General features: G+C 41.2%; 2 protein-coding genes across 3 annotated transcripts in view; both read left to right on the plus strand.

Annotated features, from left to right (window-relative positions):
* Positions 1-15,718, plus strand: part of Cpb2 (carboxypeptidase B2) — a 42,698-nt gene extending 26,980 nt beyond the window's left edge. Inside the window, exons 7-11 of one of the 2 annotated variants that reach the window (XM_055609740.1) lie at positions 2,472-2,582; positions 3,793-3,886; positions 6,339-6,541; positions 10,850-10,937; positions 15,403-15,718. In XM_055609740.1, coding sequence (XP_055465715.1) covers positions 2,472-2,582; positions 3,793-3,886; positions 6,339-6,541; positions 10,850-10,937; positions 15,403-15,587 — 681 coding nt within the window. In that variant the 3' untranslated portion in view covers positions 15,588-15,718. The remainder of the gene's footprint in view (positions 1-2,471; positions 2,583-3,792; positions 3,887-6,338; positions 6,542-10,849; positions 10,938-15,402) is intronic. The other variant, XM_055609741.1, reaches the window with a different exon arrangement.
* Positions 15,719-20,890: 5,172 nt separating this feature from the next.
* Positions 20,891-23,646, plus strand: part of Zc3h13 (zinc finger CCCH-type containing 13) — an 18,702-nt gene continuing 15,946 nt past the window's right edge. The window contains exon 1 of the mRNA XM_055609865.1: positions 20,891-20,955. Coding sequence (XP_055465840.1) covers positions 20,891-20,955 — 65 coding nt within the window. The remainder of the gene's footprint in view (positions 20,956-23,646) is intronic.

Genomic DNA, 23,646 nt, shown 5'->3' on the forward strand with positions numbered 1-23,646 from the left:
GGCTTGAGGATCTTACCATCAAGTATTTTTTTTTATCTTAATAGTACTCAGTCAGTACTTTTTTTCACTCAAGTCAATAATCTTGTCAGTAATGTCCACTAAGTGAGCATTCATGAAATTCCAGTCTGACCTGCCTAAAAACTAACCCAGGTCACTGGCCCTTAAAATATTTCAAACCACTGCAGGAGAAAAAGTAAATTCAAATACTTCTAAATAATTTACATGGGGTTGGGGTTGCCTAACTCAGTGGTTAAGTTTTCCTAAGGCACTATGTTCAAAATAAGTTTTACATGAGTAGATTTTATTTTTTGGGTGTTTGTTTGTTTGTTTGTTTGTTTTTGAGACAGGGTTTCTCTATACAGCCTTGGTTGTCCAACTCACTTTGTAGACCAAGCTGGCCTTGAATTCACAGAGATCTGCCTGCCTCTTCTTCCCCAAGTGCTAGGATCACAGATGTGTGCCACCGCACCCAGCTTAGATTTTACTTTGGAAAGTCAATAGAGTCAAAGGAGAATTGAACTCTTAGCTCTTAAGTCTCTTACTCCCTCCCACACCTTTATAAATCTTGCAAAAACACATAGTCCACCTTCAGTGAGGGCATTAATTGACTCTGAGAAGAAGCCCAGGGGTCAGACATGCCCCGCTCTGTTTCTCACTAACTCGCAGGAGGCCAAGCTGGATCCCTTCTATTTCTGCAAAAGCAGAAGCTGAGACTAATGTGTTCACACCTGCATGGCCAGCGGAGCTGCAGCTCACTGGTACATTAGAGTGGCCTCAATCTTCAGAGTCAAGATATCTCCAACTTTTCTTCAAACTGCAACAGCAGCAACCAGGAGCAGCAGGGGGATCAGGCCCCTCCTCCTTCCCTCCTTCCCTCTCTCCCTTTCCTCCTCTTCCTTCTTCCTTCTTGTTGCTGTTCTTATTGTTCTTCTTCTAGTTTCTTCTACTTCTCCTCCTCCTCCTCCTCCTCCTCCTCCTCCTCCTCCTCCTCCTCCTCCTCCTCCTTCTTCTTCTTCAGAATGCCCTCTCTCCCATCCTGCTCAGGACTCAGTCATTTATTCCCTCTCAAGAGTTTTCCAGAATTAAGCTATCTGCAGCAAAGATCACACCCCTGATAATGCATAAGACAATCATCGTTAACTGCTGTGGACAGACTGAAGCAGCCTCATATCCCATTCCTGGGATTAAAACAAAAACATATTCATATAACTTAACTGGGATTTTAAAGAAACCGAAAGTCTCACTACAGACTCAGGTCCCGATGATGACTGCCGCTCACTGTCAAGGTTATTTTTATAAAACTGTGTTTGTTTCTCAGTTTCGTTCTAACCTGGCTATCATACAAATAATTGAGACTCTATTATATTTGTTTAGTAATAACCTTCACAGCACAAGAACTGAGCAGTTATGACTCTATTCTGAACCCTCTAAGCTATTCTGGTTTCCTCCCAGTGTATATCCCAGAGATACATGCACTTGGTAGCTTCTTGCTGAGCTCTCTCTCCTGGTTCCTCTGGACATGTGCCAGTGGCTCAATCCCCTACTTCCTCCTCTGTCCCCTCCTCCCCTGGCTGGCAGGGAGTCTAATCCTATTCTCTCCCGTGCTCAGCGATTGGCTGTAAGTTGGTTTATTGACATATCAGGGGACAATTGGAGAGCAGGGTTTTATACAACATTGAGACAGAAGGGTCTCAGAACAAGGATGGCAACCAGATATGGGGGTACAGAAATCGCCATTTGAATTGCATAATAACTTTATGCCTATAACTCATGTTCATGCAAGTGACAAAAAAGTGTGAGGGAAAGAAAATGGAAACAAAGTTTAAGACAAGTTCTAAGGAGTTTGTAGAAAATCGTCTAATTAAGTGTGGGTCTAAAACAGTGGTTTTCAACCTTCTTAATGTTGTGACCCTTTAATAAAGTTCTTCATGCTGTGGTGACCCCCAACCATAAAATTATTTTCATTGCTACTCCATAACTGTAATTTTGCTGCTGTTATGAATTGTAATGTAAGTGCCTGATATGCAGATGGTCTTAGATGACCCCTGTAAAAGAACTTTTTGATTCCCAGAGGGCTTGTGACCCACTGGTCCAAAGCAAGATTAGAAAGAGCCCTGGTTACTATGAAGTACTGAAAAGGAGCTGAACTATACAGGGTTTTTTTGTTTGTTTGTTTGTTTTTTAAAATCTTCATTGTAAACTTTATGACTTTAAAGGGTATCCTTTCTTGATGTTTGAAGCAGAGTTTAGAAATGGGTGGTTCTGTTTCTGTCCTTATTAAATAGGAAGGCTTCTGCACTGTGTACAAAGCGTTGACCCATATGGTATCCGAGTACTGTAAATCCAGTCACTTTCGAGGTTTGTCACTCTTCTTGCAAATGAATTCCTCACATTGAAACACTGATTTAAAACTGAGGCCAAGCTCAGAAGGACCTAAACGGAGACATTAAGCACCCTTGGTTTGACTGCAGGTCACTCAGTTCTACGGGAAAGAAAAGCTGTATACCAATCTCCTGAGGCATGTGGATTTCTACATCATGCCGGTGATAAACCCAGATGGCTATGACTACACATGGAAAAAGGTGGGCGAAGGCAAAAGAAGCAGACTTTGGGAAATACAGAGATGCAGGGTGAATTATTCATGGAATCCTGGGCCTTGGTGACAAGGTTTTCCTATGGGAAAACAGTGTTCAATTACGGGAAATTTCAAATATCCATAAGAAACAGATTTAATTGCATACCAACGGTACACTAACCTCTTAGACATCCATCTCACAGCCTCGGTGATGATGATAAGTTCTCTGTTGCTTTGACAAAATACCTGAGAGGAAAAGCGTAGAAGGAAGAAAGGTTGGGTCTGATCCAGAGTTTCAGAAATTTCAGTTTATGAGGCGTGTGGAGGTCATGGCAGGAAGAAGATGGTGAAACAAGAATCCTTCCTGTCATGATGGCTGGGAAGCAAAGAGGGGGAAGCCAATGTCCCATCATCCCCTGCAAGGACACACTCTGCAGTGATCTCAGTTTCTTTTGCTAGAAATCCATTTCCATCTCCTCCCAATAATGCCAGAGACTGGCAGCCAAGCCTGCAGCAGCACATGGGCTTCTTGGGGATGTTACAGATCCAAATCATTTCGCCAACTCAAGACCCGCTGTGTTTCGTTTATCTCCTCTCCTGCCTTCTACTTTGCCCACCATATTTTTTAAGACAATCCGAAACATTGCATCATCGTTTTATTAATAAACACTTCACCACACATCTCAAAAATAAACTCTTAAAAAATAAAAGCTCATGGTTTTTAGTGGTGCCCCATGTCTGTAATTCCAGCAGCTGGCAGGAGGCAGAAGGATTGCTAGGAGTTTGGGGTCAGCTTCCGCTAAACAGTGTTCTGTAGGGTAGCCTGGGCTACAGTGTAAGACCAGCACATACCAACCCACGTCAGCGCACTGCAGAGGGATCGCTGGGATGCACAGCGCAAAAGTTTTGAGCTGAGCTACAAGCTGCTTTGCTTTTCTTTGAAGGAGGTCAAAATGAGCTTGCACATGAAATTAGTTTAAAGGAGGCGGGGCTAAGAAAGCCAGCATGCAGATTAACAGAGCCAAGTGAGTTTTTTGTACTTGTGTAGGTCAAAATCCATGAGAGGCCATCATTTTGTTCAGTTCAAGCTGAAAGTTCGAGTGGGTGTGACTGGAACCTGGCTGGAGGTGGGGCTGTGTGAGAGGGCTGTGCCAGAGACAGGCTGCTCCAGCAGGAGGGTCTGTCTTGATTACCCGTCCCCTGCCTGATTCCTTTAGAACCGAATGTGGAGAAAGAACCGTTCTATCCACAAGAACAACCCCTGCGTGGGCACAGACCTGAACAGGAACTTCGCTTCCCGACACTGGTGTGGTAAGCATTTGCTCCGTGCTTCTCTTCGTGAAGATGGTGAGAATAGCCCTGGCATTCAAACTGGTTCGAAAGGAGGCCTGTCTGAATTAGGGGGTGATCTGATAACAAACATCTGAAGTCAATGTAGTTGTGACTGTTGACTGGAGCCTACAGACCACTTTAACTTCTCCCTCAACCCCAGACAGGCTTTCTCTGTGTAGCCCTGGCTGACCTGGAGCTCCCTCTGTAGACCAGGCTGTCCTTGAACTCACAGAGACCTGCCTCTGCCTCCCAAGTGCTGGGATTAAAGGCGTGTGCCACCACTCCCTGGCTAGATAGGGTTCCTGGAACTCACTCTGCAGACAAGGCTGGCCTCGAATGGCTTATCTTTAAACAAGAAAATGGAACCAGTTCATTTTTATTTATTCTTTGATAATCTTGCGCATATAGACAATGCATCTTGATTATATCCATCCTCAACGTCCTTTCTCACTCTCCCCAAACTGCCCTAAACTTGTGGTTCCCCCTATTTCACTAACTCCTCTTCTTCCCCTCCCTCTCCCTTTTCTCCTCCCTTCTTCTTCCTCCCTTTCCCTCTCCTGCTTTTATAATTGACTGAGTCCAACTAGAGCTGCCTGCATGAGGATGGGGAACCTACCAAAGACTGAATCCACAAAGAAAAATGACAACCTCCCCCACCAAACCATCAATTGCAAATGACTCCTCTCCTCGGCTGGAGAATGGAGCCTGGTGAGCTCTGGCTGTATCCAGGGTAGAGTTTTTGATTGGTTTGATCTGGTGCAGGCACACACAGCCAACCACAGTTGCTGTGAGTTCCCGAGTACAGCAGCCACGTCATGCCCAGAAGACGGTGTTTCAAAGCTCTGCTCACAGTCCTTTGGCTCTTACATTCCTCTGCCTCTTCCACAATGTTTCCTGTTCCTCACAGGGGTTGATATAGGCGATCCACTTAAGGCCGAGGACTCAACACAGATCAGTTTTTAAAGGTCTCTTCTACTGTCTAAGTTTAAAAAGAAATTATCTCAGAATACCAAGGAAGTTATCAGAGATCTCTCTTTGACAAGCCATGTTCATTATCAGGATAGCAAAGACGAGGGTAGAGGACACCCCTTCTTTTTCAATTGTATAGGTAATTTTGTAGTGTTTGAAAATATCTGATTTTGTGTTCAAATATTACCTTTCTTAACAAGTTCATTTTTTCATGAGTAATATAAAATACTAAGAAATATTAAAAATGATATAAAAACAGGCAACGTGTGAATTTATCGTCCTTTGGTTTGAATGAGCTGAGGTCTCAGGGAGCATGGACTTGGTTCATAGGAACAATCCGTTCTCAGGGAGGCAGATAGATGTAAGTTCACTCTTTCTTTCCACTACATCCAGCATCAGAGTTCATAATGCTACAGCCAAGAAACAACTATGGGCCAGGAATGATGGCATACATCTGTATTTCCAGAACTCCCTGGGCTGAGGCAAGCAGAGGACAGGGTTCAAGGTCAGACTGGGCTACATAACCTTGTAAGAAAGTACAAACAAGTTTCTAAATTACACAATGAGCTTCAGTCATCTGCCATATTGAAAATCTGTACACAAGGCTTGGGTAAAATGTGACTTTCTGAGACTCCATTCCTGTGAATTAAAGACAAAGAAAAATGCCGAAAGGTAGCCATATTATTCTGGGTTCTCTAGAGGAATAGAACTTGTAGAATGAAAAAAAAAATATATATATATATACACACACATACACACATATAGATGAATGTATACACTCTACTTCAAATAAAACAATTCAATTAAGAAAAATTTCTTACAGGTGTACCCAGCCCCTTGGGTTTTTGTTAATGCCAGGTGTAGCCAAGTTGACAACCAGGAATAGCCATCACAGCAGGCCACCATACAAAGGGATACATATTGTGACCTCTCACTCACAGTAATTAATAAAGCCTACTCTGTTAGCAGGCATCATGGTCACATTGCATGTCATAACCCACATTTCTGATTGTAAACAGATCCAGAGAATTATTTCCATGGTCTCACTTCTCATTGAGGGTTTCCTTTTTTTTTCTTTCTTTCTTTCTTTTTTTTTTTTTTTTATGAACTATGCTGCTAAGACCAGAAATGAATTCATTTATAATGACTAAGGAAATTCAGTTTATTTTTCCTCATTTAACCAAAAGTTTGGAAACAGGTAACATCTGAGACCTTCCTGGTTGTGTTTTCAGGATTCAAGATGGCTACCCCCAGGGAATATGGGAGATCCACCTAGAAGGACCTTAGCAAGTTTGCTATAAATACCTATCTTCAAAAGAAACACAGACAGTGTCTATTGGACATCATAAATATGTTCTTTATAGAGCCTCCCCTTATCCATGCTTTCTGCATTTGCTGCGCTGTAGAATGCACAGAGAAGCACACATCTCCTAATAATGTCACCTTAACACTTTTGCTACAGAGGAAGGTGCATCAAGTTTCTCCTGCTCTGAAACTTACTGTGGACTTTATCCAGAGTCTGAGCCAGAAGTGAAGGCAGTGGCTGACTTTCTGAGAAGAAACATCAACCACATTAAGGCTTACATCAGTATGCATTCATATGCCCAACAAATAGTGTTTCCCTATTCCTATAACAGAAGCAAAAGCAAGGACCATGAGGAACTGGTAAGTGCCATTTACTCATTTTCTCATAAGCATTTTAGGAGTAAAACAACATTCTGCCCAAGAATCAAAAACGTTAAGTTTTTTTTTGCTTTAGGGAAGGTAGGTGTTTTCTACCTCTGACTCTGCCAGGAATCAGATTGGGTTGAGGTTCAATAAGAGAATTCTAAGCACTCTCCTTAAGCTGAGGATAGAAACTTCATTCCCAAGGAATGGCTTCCCTGTGTTAGACAAACTGCATAGAAGACAGGAGAGGGCTGTTAGCTGACCTGCTCTCTATCAAGGGCTGGGGGCTGAGAATGGTGGGTTACATGGTAGTCACTGACTTCCTGGGACAGCTTGCCTCAGGTTAATTGCCGGCCCCTCACTTCTGTGGGTGCCAGCGGTGGGAACTATTTAAGCACTACCTTTTTTAACTACCAAAGGGTTGGTGCTGTCAAAGAGCCATCAGTGGCTCCACTGAGACAAACCTGCTTGGAATGTAGCAGACAATACAACACACTCAAAGAAGGCCCACACAGTCTGCAGTCTTCTTACTGCTGTGGGTCCCAGATGCTCTGTTCAGCTTAACAGGTGTAAAGGATGCAGGACTCTCAATGGCTCATACCAGTGATTCTCAGCCTTCCTAATTGACCCTTCAGTACAGTTTCTCAACCATAAAATGATTTTGTTGCTATTTCAGAAGTGTACTTTTGCTACTGTTATGGATTGTAATGTAAATATCTGATATGCAGGATATCAGATATGTAACCCCCAAAGGGGTCATGACCCATGGATTGAGAACCACCTGGTTATACCCAGAGTGAGACAAGCCTTTGTCCCAGGTGCTTCCCAGACAGCGGAGGTGCCCTGGCATTGGTAAGGGCTGACCCCTGTTTACTGGACTGTGCTTACTGTTCATTCTTAACCTCTGAGAGCCATCTCTCCAGCCCCCGACTGCCATTCTTTGTTCCCTGGCTCTCTTAACAGAGTAAAGTATAGCCGCATTAAGTGGGCTGGCAATTATTTATGACAACTATATTTCTTTTCGCATTTTCTGCAAACAGCTTGTTTAAAATGAAAACATACTTGGTATTTGTTTTTACTCTCAAAGAAAACATTTTAAAGAAATGTTTATCAGTTTCATTATTTCATTTTATTTATTACTTAATTTATTAGTTTTATGAGTTCAAGAATAGCCACACACTGACCACTCAAACACCAGACTCAGATTGCTGGAAGTTTGTTGAACGCTGAACAAAAAAAAACTGACCAATCAGAGCCATAATCTGATAGCCAGACTATGACACTGATCTGTTTCTAAGGCAGGACTTATACGAAAAAAAAACATAACCAGTAACAATTAGGTAACCTGGTGTAGGAAACAAGGGAGGGGGGTGCAGCATCACATCATTTTGACTAGCTAAACATAATCGATTTTGTTCCAAGTGTATTGTGTTGTATCTCGGTAGCTAGACAAAGCATTTTAAGCGGATTGGCTGGGATTTAGGGTAGGGGAGCTCTTGAAGGCTTTCCAGCTTTCTGGGAGTAAGGAACATAGCAGGATGTTTCGGTCTTAACTCTAACAGAACATACATATATCTTTAACCCAAGCAGAATATGCATTTAACATCTGTTCTTTTATTCTAAGTATTGAACTACCGAATCATATCCTGGTCTCAGGCACATAGGGGCCTGAGAACTTGAACTTAATTTTACCTTATAATCAAAATGGAGATTTGGAAACAAAATGGCTTCTGATATGCTAAAGGCAACAGCAGGTGTTAACAGGGGTGCCATAGTTATGCTAAGAACTAAAGAGGATCTCAATAGAGGCGCTATAGAGTTTAAATAGGTTACAACAGTTATAGAAATAAAAGGATATTTACCATGTAGAATTGGTCTGGTTTTACCTTACTTGGTGGCTGCTATCTGTGTGACTGCTTATTATGGGTAGAACTTTGTATTCTGTCAACATTCAAAGAAGCACTAGGTAAGCCCTGCAATTAAGGATAATTCCATATGATTAGAAAGCTGATCCATAACGAGTTTCACAGACAGCTTATGATGTATCTTCATTACCGCATGAGAGCAACAGAAGTCACAGCTGCCTGGAACTGTAGAAAGTAGGATAAAATGAGCCCCGTCCTTGATGGATGTATTGATATCAAGGGGCAGCCGCCATTGCAACCAGGCACTGAGAGGTTTCTATGAGCAAGGGAGGACCTCCCGTGCTGAGGAGATGGTGTTTTCCATAAGAGCACACTCAGCGAGCTGAGTGAGTGTGTGTGTGTGTGTGTGTGTGTGTGTGTGTGGTGGGGGAGTTGTTTGCAATAAAATCCCAATTGTTTGATTTTACCATTGAAGACTCGGGAGCCAGATGCCGGGGTGAAAGCTTGCTAGCTCAGAAAGGCAAACAGGTCAGCACTCAACTGACCCTCCTCCTTCTCCATGCTGTCTCCAAAACCCCTTCAAAATGAATGTCCCTCCAGTCTCTCTATCCGTCCTCCTGACCTCCTCTTACTCTCTGTGGGTTTCTTTCCCATGTTCACTCCCTGTCAACTGGTTGTTTGCTCTTCTTAACTTTGGGTTAATATTATTTTTTAATTAAATTTTTATTTTTTTATATTAATTACAGTTAATTCACTTTGTATCCCAGCTGTAGCCCCCTCTTTCATTCCTTCTAACCCCACTCTCCCTCCCTCATCTCCTCCTATTCTCTTCTCCAAGTCCACTGACAGGGGAGGTCCTCCTCTCCTTCCATCTGACCCTAGCTTATCAGGTAACTCTTCAGGACTGGCTGCATTGTCCTCCTCTGTGGCCTGGCAAGGCTGCTCCCCACTCTTGGGGGTCAGGAGGGAAGGTCAAAGAGCCAGCCACTGAGTTCATGTCAGAGACAGTCCCTGTTCCCCTTACTGGGGTACCCCCTTGGGTACTGAGCTGCCATAAGCTACATCTGAGCAGGGTTGGGTTAACGTTATTTAATCCTGTTTATAATAGTCAAGCAGAAAGCTTTGGATAACAGGTGTGCGCTAGTGCTGAGCACACCACAACTAAAAACAGGTGTTCTCCAGTAAACAACTCAATTCTCAGGGTTCACAGAGTGTCCAAATAGCCTGCAATGGGGAGGGAGGTGCACGAGGAAGTAGATGAGGTCAGCTTGTAAAGGTGTTTGAAATCTATATTTTATTATGTAGATAGTGAAGTTTCATTGAGTTGTTTTTTTTTTTTTTTTTAATTTAATGTGTATGGGTATTTTGTTTGCATGTATGTCTGTGTACTACATGCATGCAGGACTTGAGGAGGCCAGAAAATGGCACTAGATCCTCTAGGGCTGGAGTTACAGACAGTTGTGAGCTGCCATGTGGGTGCTGCAAATAGAAACTAGGTCATCTGGAAGAACCACCAGAGCTGTAAACTACTAATCTACCTCTCCGGTCCCCAAACTTATTTTTAATTTTTTTTTTTACATTTATTCATTGTGTGTGTGTGTGCGCACATGTGGGTATGGGCCCATGCCTGCAAGTGTACATGTTATAGCACACACGTGGAGGGCAGAGCACAGCTTGTAGGAGTTGGTTCTCTCCTTCTACTGTGGGTCCCAGGGGTTAAAGTCGGCTTGCCAGCAAGCACCCTAACTTACCCATACAGCCTGGCTCCCAAAACCAATTTTTGTACCCCCCAAACTGGCGTAACACAATAGTGACAGTTATCCCTCTGGGTCCTCAAGTGACTGACAGTGAGTTCCATGATGCTAGCCCCAGTTTTAGAGAAGATAAATGCTAAGTGGGAGCTCCAGAAACCATTGGTAAGAGTTGGGATAAGGTGTAGTGGAGCCTGCTTCATATCAGGGGCACAGCCCTTCATTTAGTGAATCCTTGGAAGCCGTTGAACAAATACACAACAGAAGCCAATTATGCATAACCGTGGGTGCGTGTGTACACTTTAGAGAAGCAGAATTTAAAGTATAGTGTCAATTTTGTCTAGGAATGGAATAGCTTCCAGGATTATAAATATCTAGTTCATTTTACATAATAAATTAATTCCTGAAAAGCCATGTGAGGTTTTAAAATGCAAATTAAAGACAACATTCAATGCATTGGCAGAGTTTAGTTTTGAAAGCCAGTCAATTGTGATTGCCATAAACTGAAAAACTGCTTTTTTTTTTTTTTTTTTAGTTATTATAATCTTTTAAATTTACTCTTTGGATAAATCCGGGCTTTTCACATATATACTTGGGCCAAATTAATGTGCTTATGTTCGTTTGGAAAGTTCAAACTCTCCTGTTTCAGACCTGCAAGCTGATCAACATCTCTCTCCCATTGCTTCTAGTCACTAGTGGCCAGTGAAGCGGTTCGTGCGATTGAAAATATTAATAAAAACATCAGGTATACACACGGCAGTGGCTCGGAAAGTTTATGTAAGTATTCCTCCTCTTTCCCCTCACCCATTCTCGCCTCCCTTCTCCTCCCTCTCCTCCTGTTCCATCTCTGCATTCTCTCAGCACTGGGGATGACACCACGGCCTCAGGTGTGCTGGGCAACCATGCTGCGGCTGAAGGCCAGGTTTCCTCGGGGCAGTGTTTCTTCTTGATGGCTTAGGCCATGAGGCACAGCGGAGATGTCTGTTTGGTGTCTTGTAGAGGCTCAGTCCTCCAAATCCAATCTTTAAACAGGATTGTATGTAGAGTAATCATAATGATTGGATACAGAAGCATGGCTTAACCAGTGACAGCGCCAAACGAAGTCGTGTAGACTGACAGCTGCACAGGGCTGGGCATGAGCTAGAATCCTCAGGACCCCTGTTTAAAACAGATGACCAAACGAAAACACGTATGGCCACATGCATCTGTAATCCCAACACCTATGTGAGGGCTGGAGTGGGCAGGAAGGTTGCTAGTGCTTTCTGGCTGCCAGCCTAGCCCAGTGTCCTAAAAGACCCTGTCTTAAGAAAATAAGGTGGAGAGTAATCGAGCAGGCACCCAATGTCCTCCTTTGGCCTCCAGAGGCAGGTGTATATAGATATATATATGTATGTAGATATAACACACACAACAACAACAACAAAATAAGAAGCCAAAGTGGTATTTGAGAGATGAAGCTTATGTCTATAGAGTGGGGGTTGTATAATTAGTATCATACTAATTAAGAAAAGAAGAAAAGGCCATGCAAGGTCAGGAGTGTATAAGATGCCCACAGTTATCATGTGATATATAAATCTAGATGATGTCATTTGGATTGCATGCTTTTTAGTGACAGCCTGCTTCCTGGCTTCTGGTGAGGCTTGGTTGTGGCAAACTTAACAAATGTTTTTGATCCATTTCTCCTGCGACATATTTATTGAGAAACTCTTGCTTAGGCTGGCAAACCCTGCTCTGTTCTTCTGAAGCCAAAGGATAGGGTGTTAGCTGACAGAATTCACGGGGAGATGGGAACAAATGTCTACTCACTCCAGACAGGGAACTGACAACAGACCAAAGGAGGGATAACGCCTCTGTCTGGTGAGCCAGAGAGTTTGGGAGTTATTTACAGATATAGAGGTGAGGCTGCCTAAAGGAGCAGAAATGATTCAAAGACAGCCTTATCATCAAAGCTCACCGAAGCATGGGTGATGACTCAGGGAGGCTGGAACCCTAGAGCACACTGCTGGAATGTTTTATCTAGGAGGAAATTGCTACACAAAAATGGGATGAGAACAGCAAACAAACACATAAACAAATGTCAGAAAACTGCAGCTCATTGACCAAGCCCAGGTTACTACATATTTTCATAGCCTTCCAACCAAGAAGGCTTTCCATTTTTTTTAATGTTGGAAAAAAAATGAAAATAATTAAATTTTGACACATCAAAATTATATGAAATTCTTATTTGTTTCCATGAATAGTTTTATTGGAACACAGCCGTGCTCATTAAATTGCATATTATCTGTGGCAGCTTTTATGACAGCCAAGATAATTGCCAACAGAGGCCAGATGGCTCACAAAACATAAACTATTTCTAATCCTATCTTTTTCAGAAAAAAAAAAAGCCTTGCCTACTCCTGATGCAAACAAATGGTAAAATAAAGTATGATTTCACTCAGTGATTTAATGAAAATAAGAGAGCCCTATAGGTGTGAGGATGAGTGTAGCTGACAGAAGCTATGTGGCAAGGTGACTCTCTGCAGGCCGCATACCTTTGGAGAACTATTAAGTAGCTTGCAGATGACAAGCATAAAAGCATGAAAGAGATTGAGACAATCCCGGGGTCTCACTTAATATGATTGGCAATAGGCTGTTCACGACAGTTGCTTCATTTCAATACTGCTATAAGTATCAAATGCTTTATTGGCAGGAAGTCCAAGCTCTCCCTCTTCCTTTGTCTTCAATGATCCCTGGAGTTGCCTATCAGATTGGGCCACGTACTTCTGTCCTTTGGTGTCACTGGCCCAAGCTGCCTTTGTTGTAGGTAATTTCCACACACTCATTCACCTAGAACGTGTCGGTGTGTCTTTGTGTGTGCGCGTGTGAACACACACAGAATAAAAAATGGAACTATAAATGTTAGGCATTTGTTGATCATAATTATCAGAAATATTCTTGGATGACTAAATGCATCCACTGTTGATGGATAGTTTAAAAATATTAGAAACAGTGCATAAACCATCTATAATCCCAGCACTCAGGAGATGGAAGCAGGAGAATCAAGAGTTCAGAGACATCCTGGGCTATAACCCAGGAGAGTTTGAGGCCGCCCTGGGCTCTATGAGGCCCTGTCTCAGGAAAAGCATAAGTAATGCAAACAAATCTCTCAGTCAGTCCCATCATAGATAGAAAAGGGTACAGTGGCTCTTCTTTGCACATTATAGAATTAATTGAGAAATTTCAGACCGTCAATCGAAGCTATTAATAACATAGTTTTCAGTATGGTGGTTGACTGCAGGTTGAATATATACAAATGTAGATGTCATACATACAGAAGTAAGTAGGCAGAAAATAAGAGTAAAGTAGGGTATGGTGCCATACTCCTGCAATCTCAGCACTGGGGAGGCCAAGGCAGGAAGATCACCAGCTTGAAGCAAACTTGAGCTAGTTGCAGCCTAGCCTGAGGTACACAGTGTGACCTATCTAACACACACACACACACACACACACACACACGGGGGCGGGGGAGAAGAAGATCTGATTGCCTGCCACAACATGTATGAACATATTTGTATGCAGGCACGCACACATATATATGTACACATCCATGTGGGTTGTTAAAGATTACATGAGTATACACAGACATGCAATAAATATGTAGCAAGTACAAAACAATCTAAAATTTACTGAAAGACAAATAACAGGAGAAATCTAATGTTTTGGGCAGTAGGAAAACATTATTAAATTTTCCTAAATTGATTTGTGTAATCGATGCAATCCCATGAACACTTAAATAATTTTGAAGGAAGCCGATGTGCTCTGTGATGGGTAAACAACATTGAACATTTACTAAGCTGATTTGTATATTTGATGTAATCGAATGAACACTGATATGATTTTGAAGTTTATTTGGAAGCATACATATGGTAGGAGAATTCGTAAAATACTGAAAATAAGGCAAATAGGAGATATTTTGCCCCACTGAGGCATTAGACCATGTTATAAACATAGCATAATTAGGATAGTATGGAACTGAGCCTGGAAGAGACAGATTATTAGACGGGAATAACAGGCACAGAAAGATATCCAAATATATAAGGAGACCTGGTATTTGATAAAGGAGACATGTCACACCAGCTGAACTATTTAATTATCAGCCCTGGAAAAAGTTGAACTGAGTTACTAATACATCTTTCACTGAAATAAATGTCAAATTGATCAAATTTTAAAGTACAAAAACTCTGCCATAAGCTAAACACTTGAGAAAATCTTTACAACATGATCTAATAACATAAACGCTGTTCTTTTAAACAATATATAAAATTAACCATGTAGAAAAGTAATCAAGGAAACTGATAGAAAAATATAAAATGAACAATATATAAAAGTATGCAATTCACTGATAAAGAAATCTAAATCAAAGACAATTGATTATTATAATTTATTATTATTATTATTATTATTTTACCCAGAGAATTGTCAGGATGTATGATTCTTGCCAGAGGTGCAGGAACTGGCAGTCATTGTAGTTACCCCTGCTGGGAGGGATAGGTTCTCTTCTTTGGAATAGTACTTGGTAACAAGTGTGGTAACTGTTAAAGGTTACACAACCTTAGTCAAGTAATTCTAACTCTAGAAAATATTCTGAATAATAAACATTTATAAACAAAGGTGCTCACTCTAAAGAAACTAAGTTGTTTATCTACAACATTATTTGAATCAGTCATAGGTAGCTTTACACTGCAGTCCCTTAAAATCATTAAAAATGATGTAGATTCAAACTCAGTAATGATACCTTTGAAAAAATGTTAACATAGTTACCTCTAGGAATGTTACAAAATAGTAGGCAGGAACTGTTTGACTTTATGTAATTAAAATTAAGCCAGAAAATGCCTTCACTGTAAAATGCACTAAAATGTTATCAGCAGTTATCCTTCGTTGGTCAGATTATTGTTGCCTTCTAGGCAACATTTTTTTTCTCCCCTCCCCCCAACTCACTTGGTAGACCAGGCTGGCCTTGAACTCAAAGAGATCTGCCTGCCTCTGACTCTCCAAAGCTGGAATTAAAGGACTGCGCCAACACCGCCCAGAAAGGCAGTGTTGTTTTCTTTCTTAACATGTTTTCGATGTGCACAATTTTCAGATGAGAAATTTAGGTAACTTAACCAGAAAAAAAAGCCAAGTTATTTTCATTTCTTTAAAAAAAAAAGTTACTTGATTTGAAATAAATTTATTTCAAAATAATCTCTTTATCTTCTTTTAGACCTAGCTCCTGGAGGTTCCGATGATTGGATCTATGATTTGGGCATCAAATATTCATTTACGATTGAACTTCGAGATAAAGGCAGATACGGATTCTTGCTACCGGAGAGATACATCAAACCCACTTGTGCAGAAGCTCTGGCCGCAGTCTCTAAAATAGCTTGGCATGTCATCAGGAACGCTTAATGCCCTTGCCTATGCTCCCGTTATTTTTATTTTACTGATTTCAGCAACACTAAATTGTTGCTTCTAATTTTCATGAGTTTCCTTGGTTTTGTTCAAGAATAAAATGCACAATGTTTTGAGCTCAACAGTGACCATGGCTCATGTGTCATTTTAACCTTTTTTATTTTGTTCATTATAAAGGGTTAGCTCCTGGCACCCCCACCTCCACCCCTTGATTTATGATGAGCAGCTACCTTTAAGCAGTTTTAAGATTATTTGTGTGTGTGCGTGCCCCTGTTTGAGTTTAACCACCAGGTTCGTGCTAAAACCCATCAGAGGCCAGAAAAAAAGCGCTGGGGTCCGCTGTTACTGAAGTTTACAGGAGGTTGTTAACAGTCACGTGGGTGCTGGAAACCAAACCTAGTCTCTGCCGGAGCAGCAACCGCTCTTAACGGCTGGAGCCGTCTCTCCAGCTCCTCTTAAGCAACTCCAACACTAACTAATTTTACGGAGATCATCGGGTCCAGGCAGCAAAAGCAAAGGCACTTTGAAGCATCTTAAGGGTTTCCACTCCAAATTTTTAATCAGTCTCTGCTCCTGTTCTTGAAAGCACAATCCGCGTACAGCTCTTTGCTCCAGTTAACAGGCCCAGGCGGAGGAAGGGCGGATGTCATTTTCTGCGGCTCAGAAGCTCGCCAGACTACGGTTACTGCCAGTAACAAAGTGGCACTTAACGCGGTAGAACACAGTTAAGAGGAGACCCTCAGTGAACCGAGGCTCCCGGCCCTCCCTAGCTGGCTCCCCGTTTCCTTCCCCAGACCTCAGGACTCAGAGGGCGCCAGGCGCAGACCCCGCACCGCCCTGGCGACGCGGGGGGTGTAGTCCGGGAGGGGCGGGACTTACTCGCTGACGACTAATCTGGCGGCCGGAAGCCGCCCGGCCTGCGGAGGAGCGGGGCAAACTCGCGACTTCCGGCGGCCTGTAGATGCTGCCTAGCTAGCGGCCTGGTGGAGTTGCGGTTTTAGCGCGTTGCCCTGCAGCGACCTCTGTGTGTCTCCTCTGGCGTCCCGAGCTCTCCGGAGCCTGGCGAGGATCCGGGCGGCTCCGCTGCTCCCAGTTCCCGGCGTCCGCCCGCCCGCGGAGGGCTGGCTCCTGGGAGCCGCGCGTGCGCGTCCTCCTCCTCGTCGTCGTCCCGGGGCCCGGCGCGGGGACAGTCGGAGCTGAGGTGGCAGGGACGCCTGAAGACTGCGCTTACCAAGGGTTCTCGGAGAGGAGGTAAGCATTTGGGGAGCTAACAGGGAAAAGCGTTGGGCCGGGCTCGGGGGGGAGGTCAGCGCTCTGCCATCCATCCTGCGCTTATGTGGCTTGGAATTCTGAACTCTGCTTGAGCATCCCACCCTTAACTCTGCAGTAGCTCCCAGTGCTTAGATCTATCTGTTCTGGTTGTGATTCTGGAGTCTGTGTCACGGAGCAGGCGGACTCGGTTACCCTGGCGCGATGGTCTCATTGGCGTGTGGTTAAAGGGTGCAGCAGTGTGGTCGTGGATTTAAGAGTTACCTTCTTCATGTCTTCCAGACCTGTTGGAGAAAGGAGTCTTAGTTTTGGTTGTCTCTGCTCTTGCTTACTTCCCGTCTGTAATAAATACTATCGGGAGTGTAGGAGTGCTACTTTGTCTTTACACTCCCCAAGAAGTCACTTTTGGCAACTGTCAGAAGCAGGGGAAGGTGGAAGGAAAGGAGAAGGTATATCTGACAGTATCATTTTCTAAGTAGGTTAGCATTGTGTGGATATTGGTAGGGTCTTGTTTGTGAAGGGCAGGATCATAAGTTAGTTTTATTACGAGTTTTCAGATATTTGAACTTTGACAGTTATGGCTGTGTGCAGTCTCTGCTGCTCTGTGGGTTTTTAAAGAAGTAATTTGAAAAAAAATGGAAATTTTGAGTTTGGCATTTAAGGTTTTTAATGTCTGATTTGGTTGCACAGTTCAGTCTAAATGACTGTGGTTCTGGCTTTGTGTTCAGTTTTGCTATGTAATATTTAACATTACTAGCTTCAGAACCCAAGCAACAGTATGTTGCAACACAATGTATAGATTTTCAGACAACTTCCAGCTTCATTATTTAGATTGAATCAGATGACGGTTTCAGCTGTAGACTTAGCAAACTGGTGTAGGCATGTAGCTATTTGTGTGCAAATGGCTGTGTCCTGAAACTTGAGTTTCGGTGTGAGCATCTGGTATAGGATGTATTGTATGAAACACATGGTTGACACAGGCAGTGTGTCTCATATACCCCAAAGTGAAGAGACTCCAATTACTTGTAGAAAATGATGAAGTCTTTGAACATGTCCATATCTTATATACTTTCAGTCATCTCTATACTTCTAATACATGATATGATGTAAATACTATACAAGAACTTTTATACCGAATTGTTTAGGAATAATGTAAATAAAGGTTTAAGCACATCAGTGCAGTTTTGGTGCTGCAGGATATTTTGATCACACTGTGCACCCTGAGATTGTGTTATTTCCTGGAAAAACCTGTTGCTACCTGTGGTGTGGCTCAGCCCTAGCACACACCTTTATTCCAGAAGCTTTCAGTTTATTGCAAACACAATTAAATAAAGTCACCCATAGGTCAAGAGGCGGAGCAAGCAGCCAGTTGACATAAAAAAAAAAATAGAGTCAGAGGAAGTCAGGAGGCTGGGTAGAAATATGGAAGTAGAAAGGAGGAACATTCAGTTTGAAGGGTTTTTCAGACAGTGTTGAAAAGGAGAACTGGCTTTTTCCTTCTGAGATGGTGGTTAAGGAGGAAGGTCAGCTGGGTGCTTTCTCTGCCTCTGAGCTAGAAGGCTTTCATACCAGCACATGTCTCCTGAGTCTTCATTGGTAAAATTGAATGTTTGGGATTTTATAAACAATATTTCCTTTTTTTTTTTTTTTTTTTAATTTCAGTCCAGGCATATAGCCTCTTTATTTGCTTTCTCTTTACTGGTGATTTAGAGTGAACACTAACCACTTATTTTGAGGTGTATACTCTTTCCATGGCCATACCACTCTGAATGAACCTTATCTCAAAAGCTAAGCAGGATTGGGTCTGGTTAATACTTGGATTGGAGATTACACAGTTACCTACCTCTATTTGATGTCTGTAATATAAAATTAAAATACTAAAGCACAGTGTAACTTGCACATCAATGCATGTCATTAAAATATTAGTGTTAATTTATATTGTATTAAGCATGAATTTTGAATTTAAACCTAGGTAACAGTCTCAAGATATATATATATATATATATATATATATATATAATGTAGTATATGTTACATGGTATATAAAAAATAAATATAAAATATGTATATTTATTTTAATTTTCCAAAATTTGAATCTAAAATATACCTGGCTTAAAGATTTAGGATAAGGGAATTCCCAATTAGTGTATTTTATACTGACAAAATTTTAGCAGGCCTTGGCAATAATTACTTAATTCAAGAAGAGCCACCTGTCACTCTCCCTTCTTGGCCATGTTTATGGTGCAGAAATCAGAGTACATTGTTCCCTGAATGAGAGGAGCCGTTCTCATATTTGAGATATATTTTCTGTCATAATAGGCTCAGTATTAATGCCTCAGAATTTGAATTTCTTTTTCTTTTTTTTTTTTTAATGAAAGAAGATGATGAAAGCTTCAAATGTTTATTACACTCCAAAGGAGACCAGATAAAGGAAAACAACTGCATGGCAACTCTTGTATTTGAGAAAGACAGCAATGAAATAGATAATGGTAGCTTAAACCAAAGAATACTTTGAATACTATATGAAGGAACATCTTCAGACAAGACTTGGTTTACTAACAAGTTATTGGTTTACAGTCTCTGTGATTGGCAAGACATTGGCACCCACAATTCTGTTTCTCTGTGTCTCATATTTCTATTCCACTTTGAAGCACTCATATCTATCTTAGTAATGGTTTTTGTCCTTTGATCAGATCCACAATTTACTCTTTTGTGGTATTCATCTTTCTTTGTGAACCTAGCATTTAGGAGTGAAAAATTTTAAGCTTTCACATCAGTTGATTACATGGTTTTGACTTACATGGCTTAATACAAGAAAAAGAAATGTTTTGTGGTATATTGCAGAGTATGTGTTTATTTTTCAACAAATGAGATTTTAGCTTATATTGTCTTTAATGCAAATAAAGTGTTTATTCATGCAAAGTCATAACTGTGTGGCCAGTAATGTTGAAGACAATGTCCTATTGTGGACTGCTAGTAGGAATTCTTAGATGAACAATCTATTAATCAACTGTGTTACTGTAATGACATTCCCGATACAGGATACTTATGAAGAAAAGGAATCTTACTTTGACTCATGGCTTTAGAGATTTATGTCCAAGGGTGGATCTATTCCTTTGGGCTCTTGGGTAGGTGACACAAGTCAGAGAGTGGAGTTAGAGGTAGAGATGAACAGACAAGTTCCACAACTCCCTTTGAAAGCATCCCTTTGCCTCATGATGCAGAGGTTTCCTATTATGCCTTATCTTTTAAAGGGTCTGTAGTACCTTCTGCTACCACTGCCTTGAGGACCAAGCTTTTACTCTAAGTCTTTGGGGGTGGAGAGCATTCTTCCAAATCTTAGCAAATTATCAGAGGTGTTCATTCCAGAACCAATGTACCTGAACCTAAGAAGCTGAAGCACGAAGATTCATTCTAGATGGATATCTTTCATTCTTATTTTTACCTTTTGTGCCTCATGTTTTAGTCCTCTATAATCTAGATGTAATTGTAGGACAAAATCTGGCACTGTAGGATTCTGAGGCAAAGAATACATCTTTTACTTCATTGTATTTCCCCCTTAATTTGGAAGGCTAAGTAGTAGCTGGGGTTAAAAATTCCTAGGAAATCACCCTGTAGGTGATTTTTTAAAAAAGATTTATTTTATTTTTGGTTTATGTATATGAATGTTTTGTCTGGATGGATTTATGTGCACCACATGTGTGCCTGGTACCTGAGGAAGCCAGAAGAGGTTGCAGAATCCCTTGGAACTGAAGTTATGGGTGGCTGTGAGCTACTATGTGTGTACTAGGAGTTGAACCCTGGTTCTGTGCAAGAGCTGCTTTAACTGACTAGCCATCTTTCTACCCCCTACAGGTGAATCTTGAGTCATTCTCCGCGCTGTCTGTAAAAGCAGTTCTGTTTGTATTGGAAATAGCTTTTTACTAGCAAGAATGCAGGACTAGGAGTGTGGCTTGTATGTTGGGATCTGTAATTCTTCATTTGGTATAACATTCTAGTGGGTTTTAGGCATCTAGAATTGAAGAGAAACTATGAAGCCATGCATTCTTGCAGTCAAGGAGGAGAGCAATGATGATCTAAATGTAAGTGACATCAGGTAAAGAAGTAGTAGAGTAGGAGACTACTCGGGTACTTTAGAAGACCAAGAAAGGAGATGGCAGATGATCAGTACTTCAGATATAGTAATAAATAGTGTTTTAAGCAGGGTTCTTTAGAGCAGTGCTTCTCAACCTTTCCAACACTGTGACCCTTTAATACATTTCCTCATGGTGTGGTGATTTCCTCAACCATAATTATCTTGTTGCTACTTCATGGTTATAATTTAGCTACTGTTATGAATCATAGTGTAAATATCTAATATGCAGGATATCTGATCTGCAGCTCCTGTAGGGGTTGAGACCCACAGGTTGAGAGCTGCTGATATAGATGAACAATGGATAGAATTAATATATATATGAAATGAATTTAGGCTGTGATCTAGCTTGTCCAGCAATCGCTGTCAAAAATCCAGTGGTTGTTCAGTACATAAGTCTGGATGTCTCAGCTGGTTGGTCTTCTGTATACATCAGAATCCCAAAGAAGTAGGATCTATTACCAGAAAAGCAAGAGTGAGAGCAAGTAGGCAAAGGGCAAGCTTGTCCTTCTTGTCCTTTATATAGGCTGCCACCAGAAGATGTGGTCCAGATTTATGGTAGAGCTTGCCACCTCAAAAAAACATTTGGATTTAGGATGGGTCTTCCCACTTCATAAAATTCAATTAAGAAAAATTCCTCACAGGTGTACCCAGGCCCTTGGGTTTTAGTTAATCCCAGATATAATCATTGACAAACAAGAATAGCTATCACAAATAGTTTGTCACAGTGGTAATCTGTTACTATTTTTTGGCAGGAAGGGATGTTCAAAGAAGAATCACATTGAGGGTAGGAATGCTGGGGACAGAAACTAACCTTTTTTTACTGATAGTGATGATGGGGGGGGAAATGTAAAGTTAAAGTGATCCGCCCCCGGAGGTAGTATTTTAGGATGAGACCATGTACTCATGAGAAAAAAGATTTGCATTCTTTTCAGGTTCTGAATAGCTAGTTCATAGGGGAACTTAGAATCTGTTCAGTTTTATTAAATGTTTGGAAATCATGGTGTGTACTTACATTTTGATTGATAGTATTATAATTGAGCTTTAAGATGCATTTTTATCTTGAAACTTTTCTGCTGGGTGTGTGTGTGTTATTTTTGTTGTTGTTTGGGTTTTTTAAAGACAGGGTCTCTCTGTGTAGCCCTAGTACTCTATAGAACAATCTGGCTGTGGATCAGCCACTCTCTTCCTCCCAAGTGCTAGGATTAAAGGCATGTACCACTATGCCCAGTTAACATTTATTTCTTATTGCCCTCTGCATAGATAGGAAGTGTACATTTTTAGGTGTTTTTCTCAGTTAATCAAAACTCTTGTTTTCTAGCTGTTTTTCTGCACCACTTCTCCAAGTTTCCAGTTCACTCATGTTCCATACTATAAGCAGCTGGATATATGGGCTTTACTGTATCTTCCCTTGCACATTTACCAGAAGGTGTGGTCCAGATTTGGATTGAGCACAAGTTTTAGAAAAATTAAAGATACACATTATACTGATGCTAATATATATTTAGCTCCTTTGTTCTCTTGGAGAATGGCTGATACAATTGATTTTGCTCATGCATGTCACATTCTACACTGTTTTAAAGAATCCAATTACTTTAGAGTTATTTTCCAGTTTCTGTTGTATTAAAAGAAAGGTTACATTTTCTGTTAGAGTTAGTAATATAAACTTCACAATTAAATCCACCTTGATGTATCATTTTATAGTTTCCTCTTCTTGATTTGACATTGTTTTTTACTTGTCAAACTTTTTTCTATTTTTTTTTACTCTATCAGAATGTTACCTAAATGACCTAATTAAATGAAATATTTTTATAATCACTATTGAATTTTTGGCTTTGATTTTATATTCCAGGATATTCCTTCCTTCCTTCCTTCCTTCCTTCCTTCCTTCCTTCCTTCCTTCCTTCCTTCCTTCCTTCCTTCCTTCCTTCCTTTTTATAATTTTTGTTTTCAAAACAGGATTTTGCTATTTATTCTGGGCTGATCTTGAAGTCACAGTCCTCTTAATTTTCTGAGTGCTAGGTTTAAGTTATGCTCTGCCACATACCCAGCTAGTGCTGTGATTTCATGCAATTTTCTTTATTTTGAAGCCTTATTAAAGAGCATCTGTGATCTTTATACAGACCAGCTCTGTTTTTGGGACGTAGCTCCGTTAGAAAATGTAGGGAAGCCCTGTGTTCAGTCCCCAGCACTGCATCCAAAACCAGGCAGGGTGTACATTCCTGGATTTCCAGAAATCAGTGCAGGCAGGTGGATCAGAGGTCAAGATCATCCTCTGCTACATGTTGAATTTAAGGCCAAATACTCAGGAATGCACACTTGCACACATGCACACGAGACTTGCATACCCAATAGACTTAACTGTTTCCTTGGCTGGCATGGGTCTTCCTGATGACTTGATAATTACATTTTCTGCTAATGCTTAGGTAATATAAACTGTCATGTAGTTTAGCTCTTTTGCTTTTGGTCACCACCATTTTTTCCTGTAGTATCAGTACCAGTCACTACTTGGTCTGGAATTTGTTTTCTAACATGCTGTCACCTCAGTGTTCACTTTCAGTTTACTAATTGCATTAATTTTCTGATTATAGTCTTAGTTTTTTAATGCTTTGTTTGGCTTTTTATATACTTTTGCAGTTTTTATTTTTTATTGCT

The sequence above is a fragment of the Psammomys obesus genome, unplaced genomic scaffold (genome assembly GCF_907164565.1).
Source record: "Psammomys obesus unplaced genomic scaffold, mPsaObe1.curated_primary_1811, whole genome shotgun sequence".
NCBI lineage: Eukaryota > Metazoa > Chordata > Mammalia > Rodentia > Muridae > Psammomys > Psammomys obesus.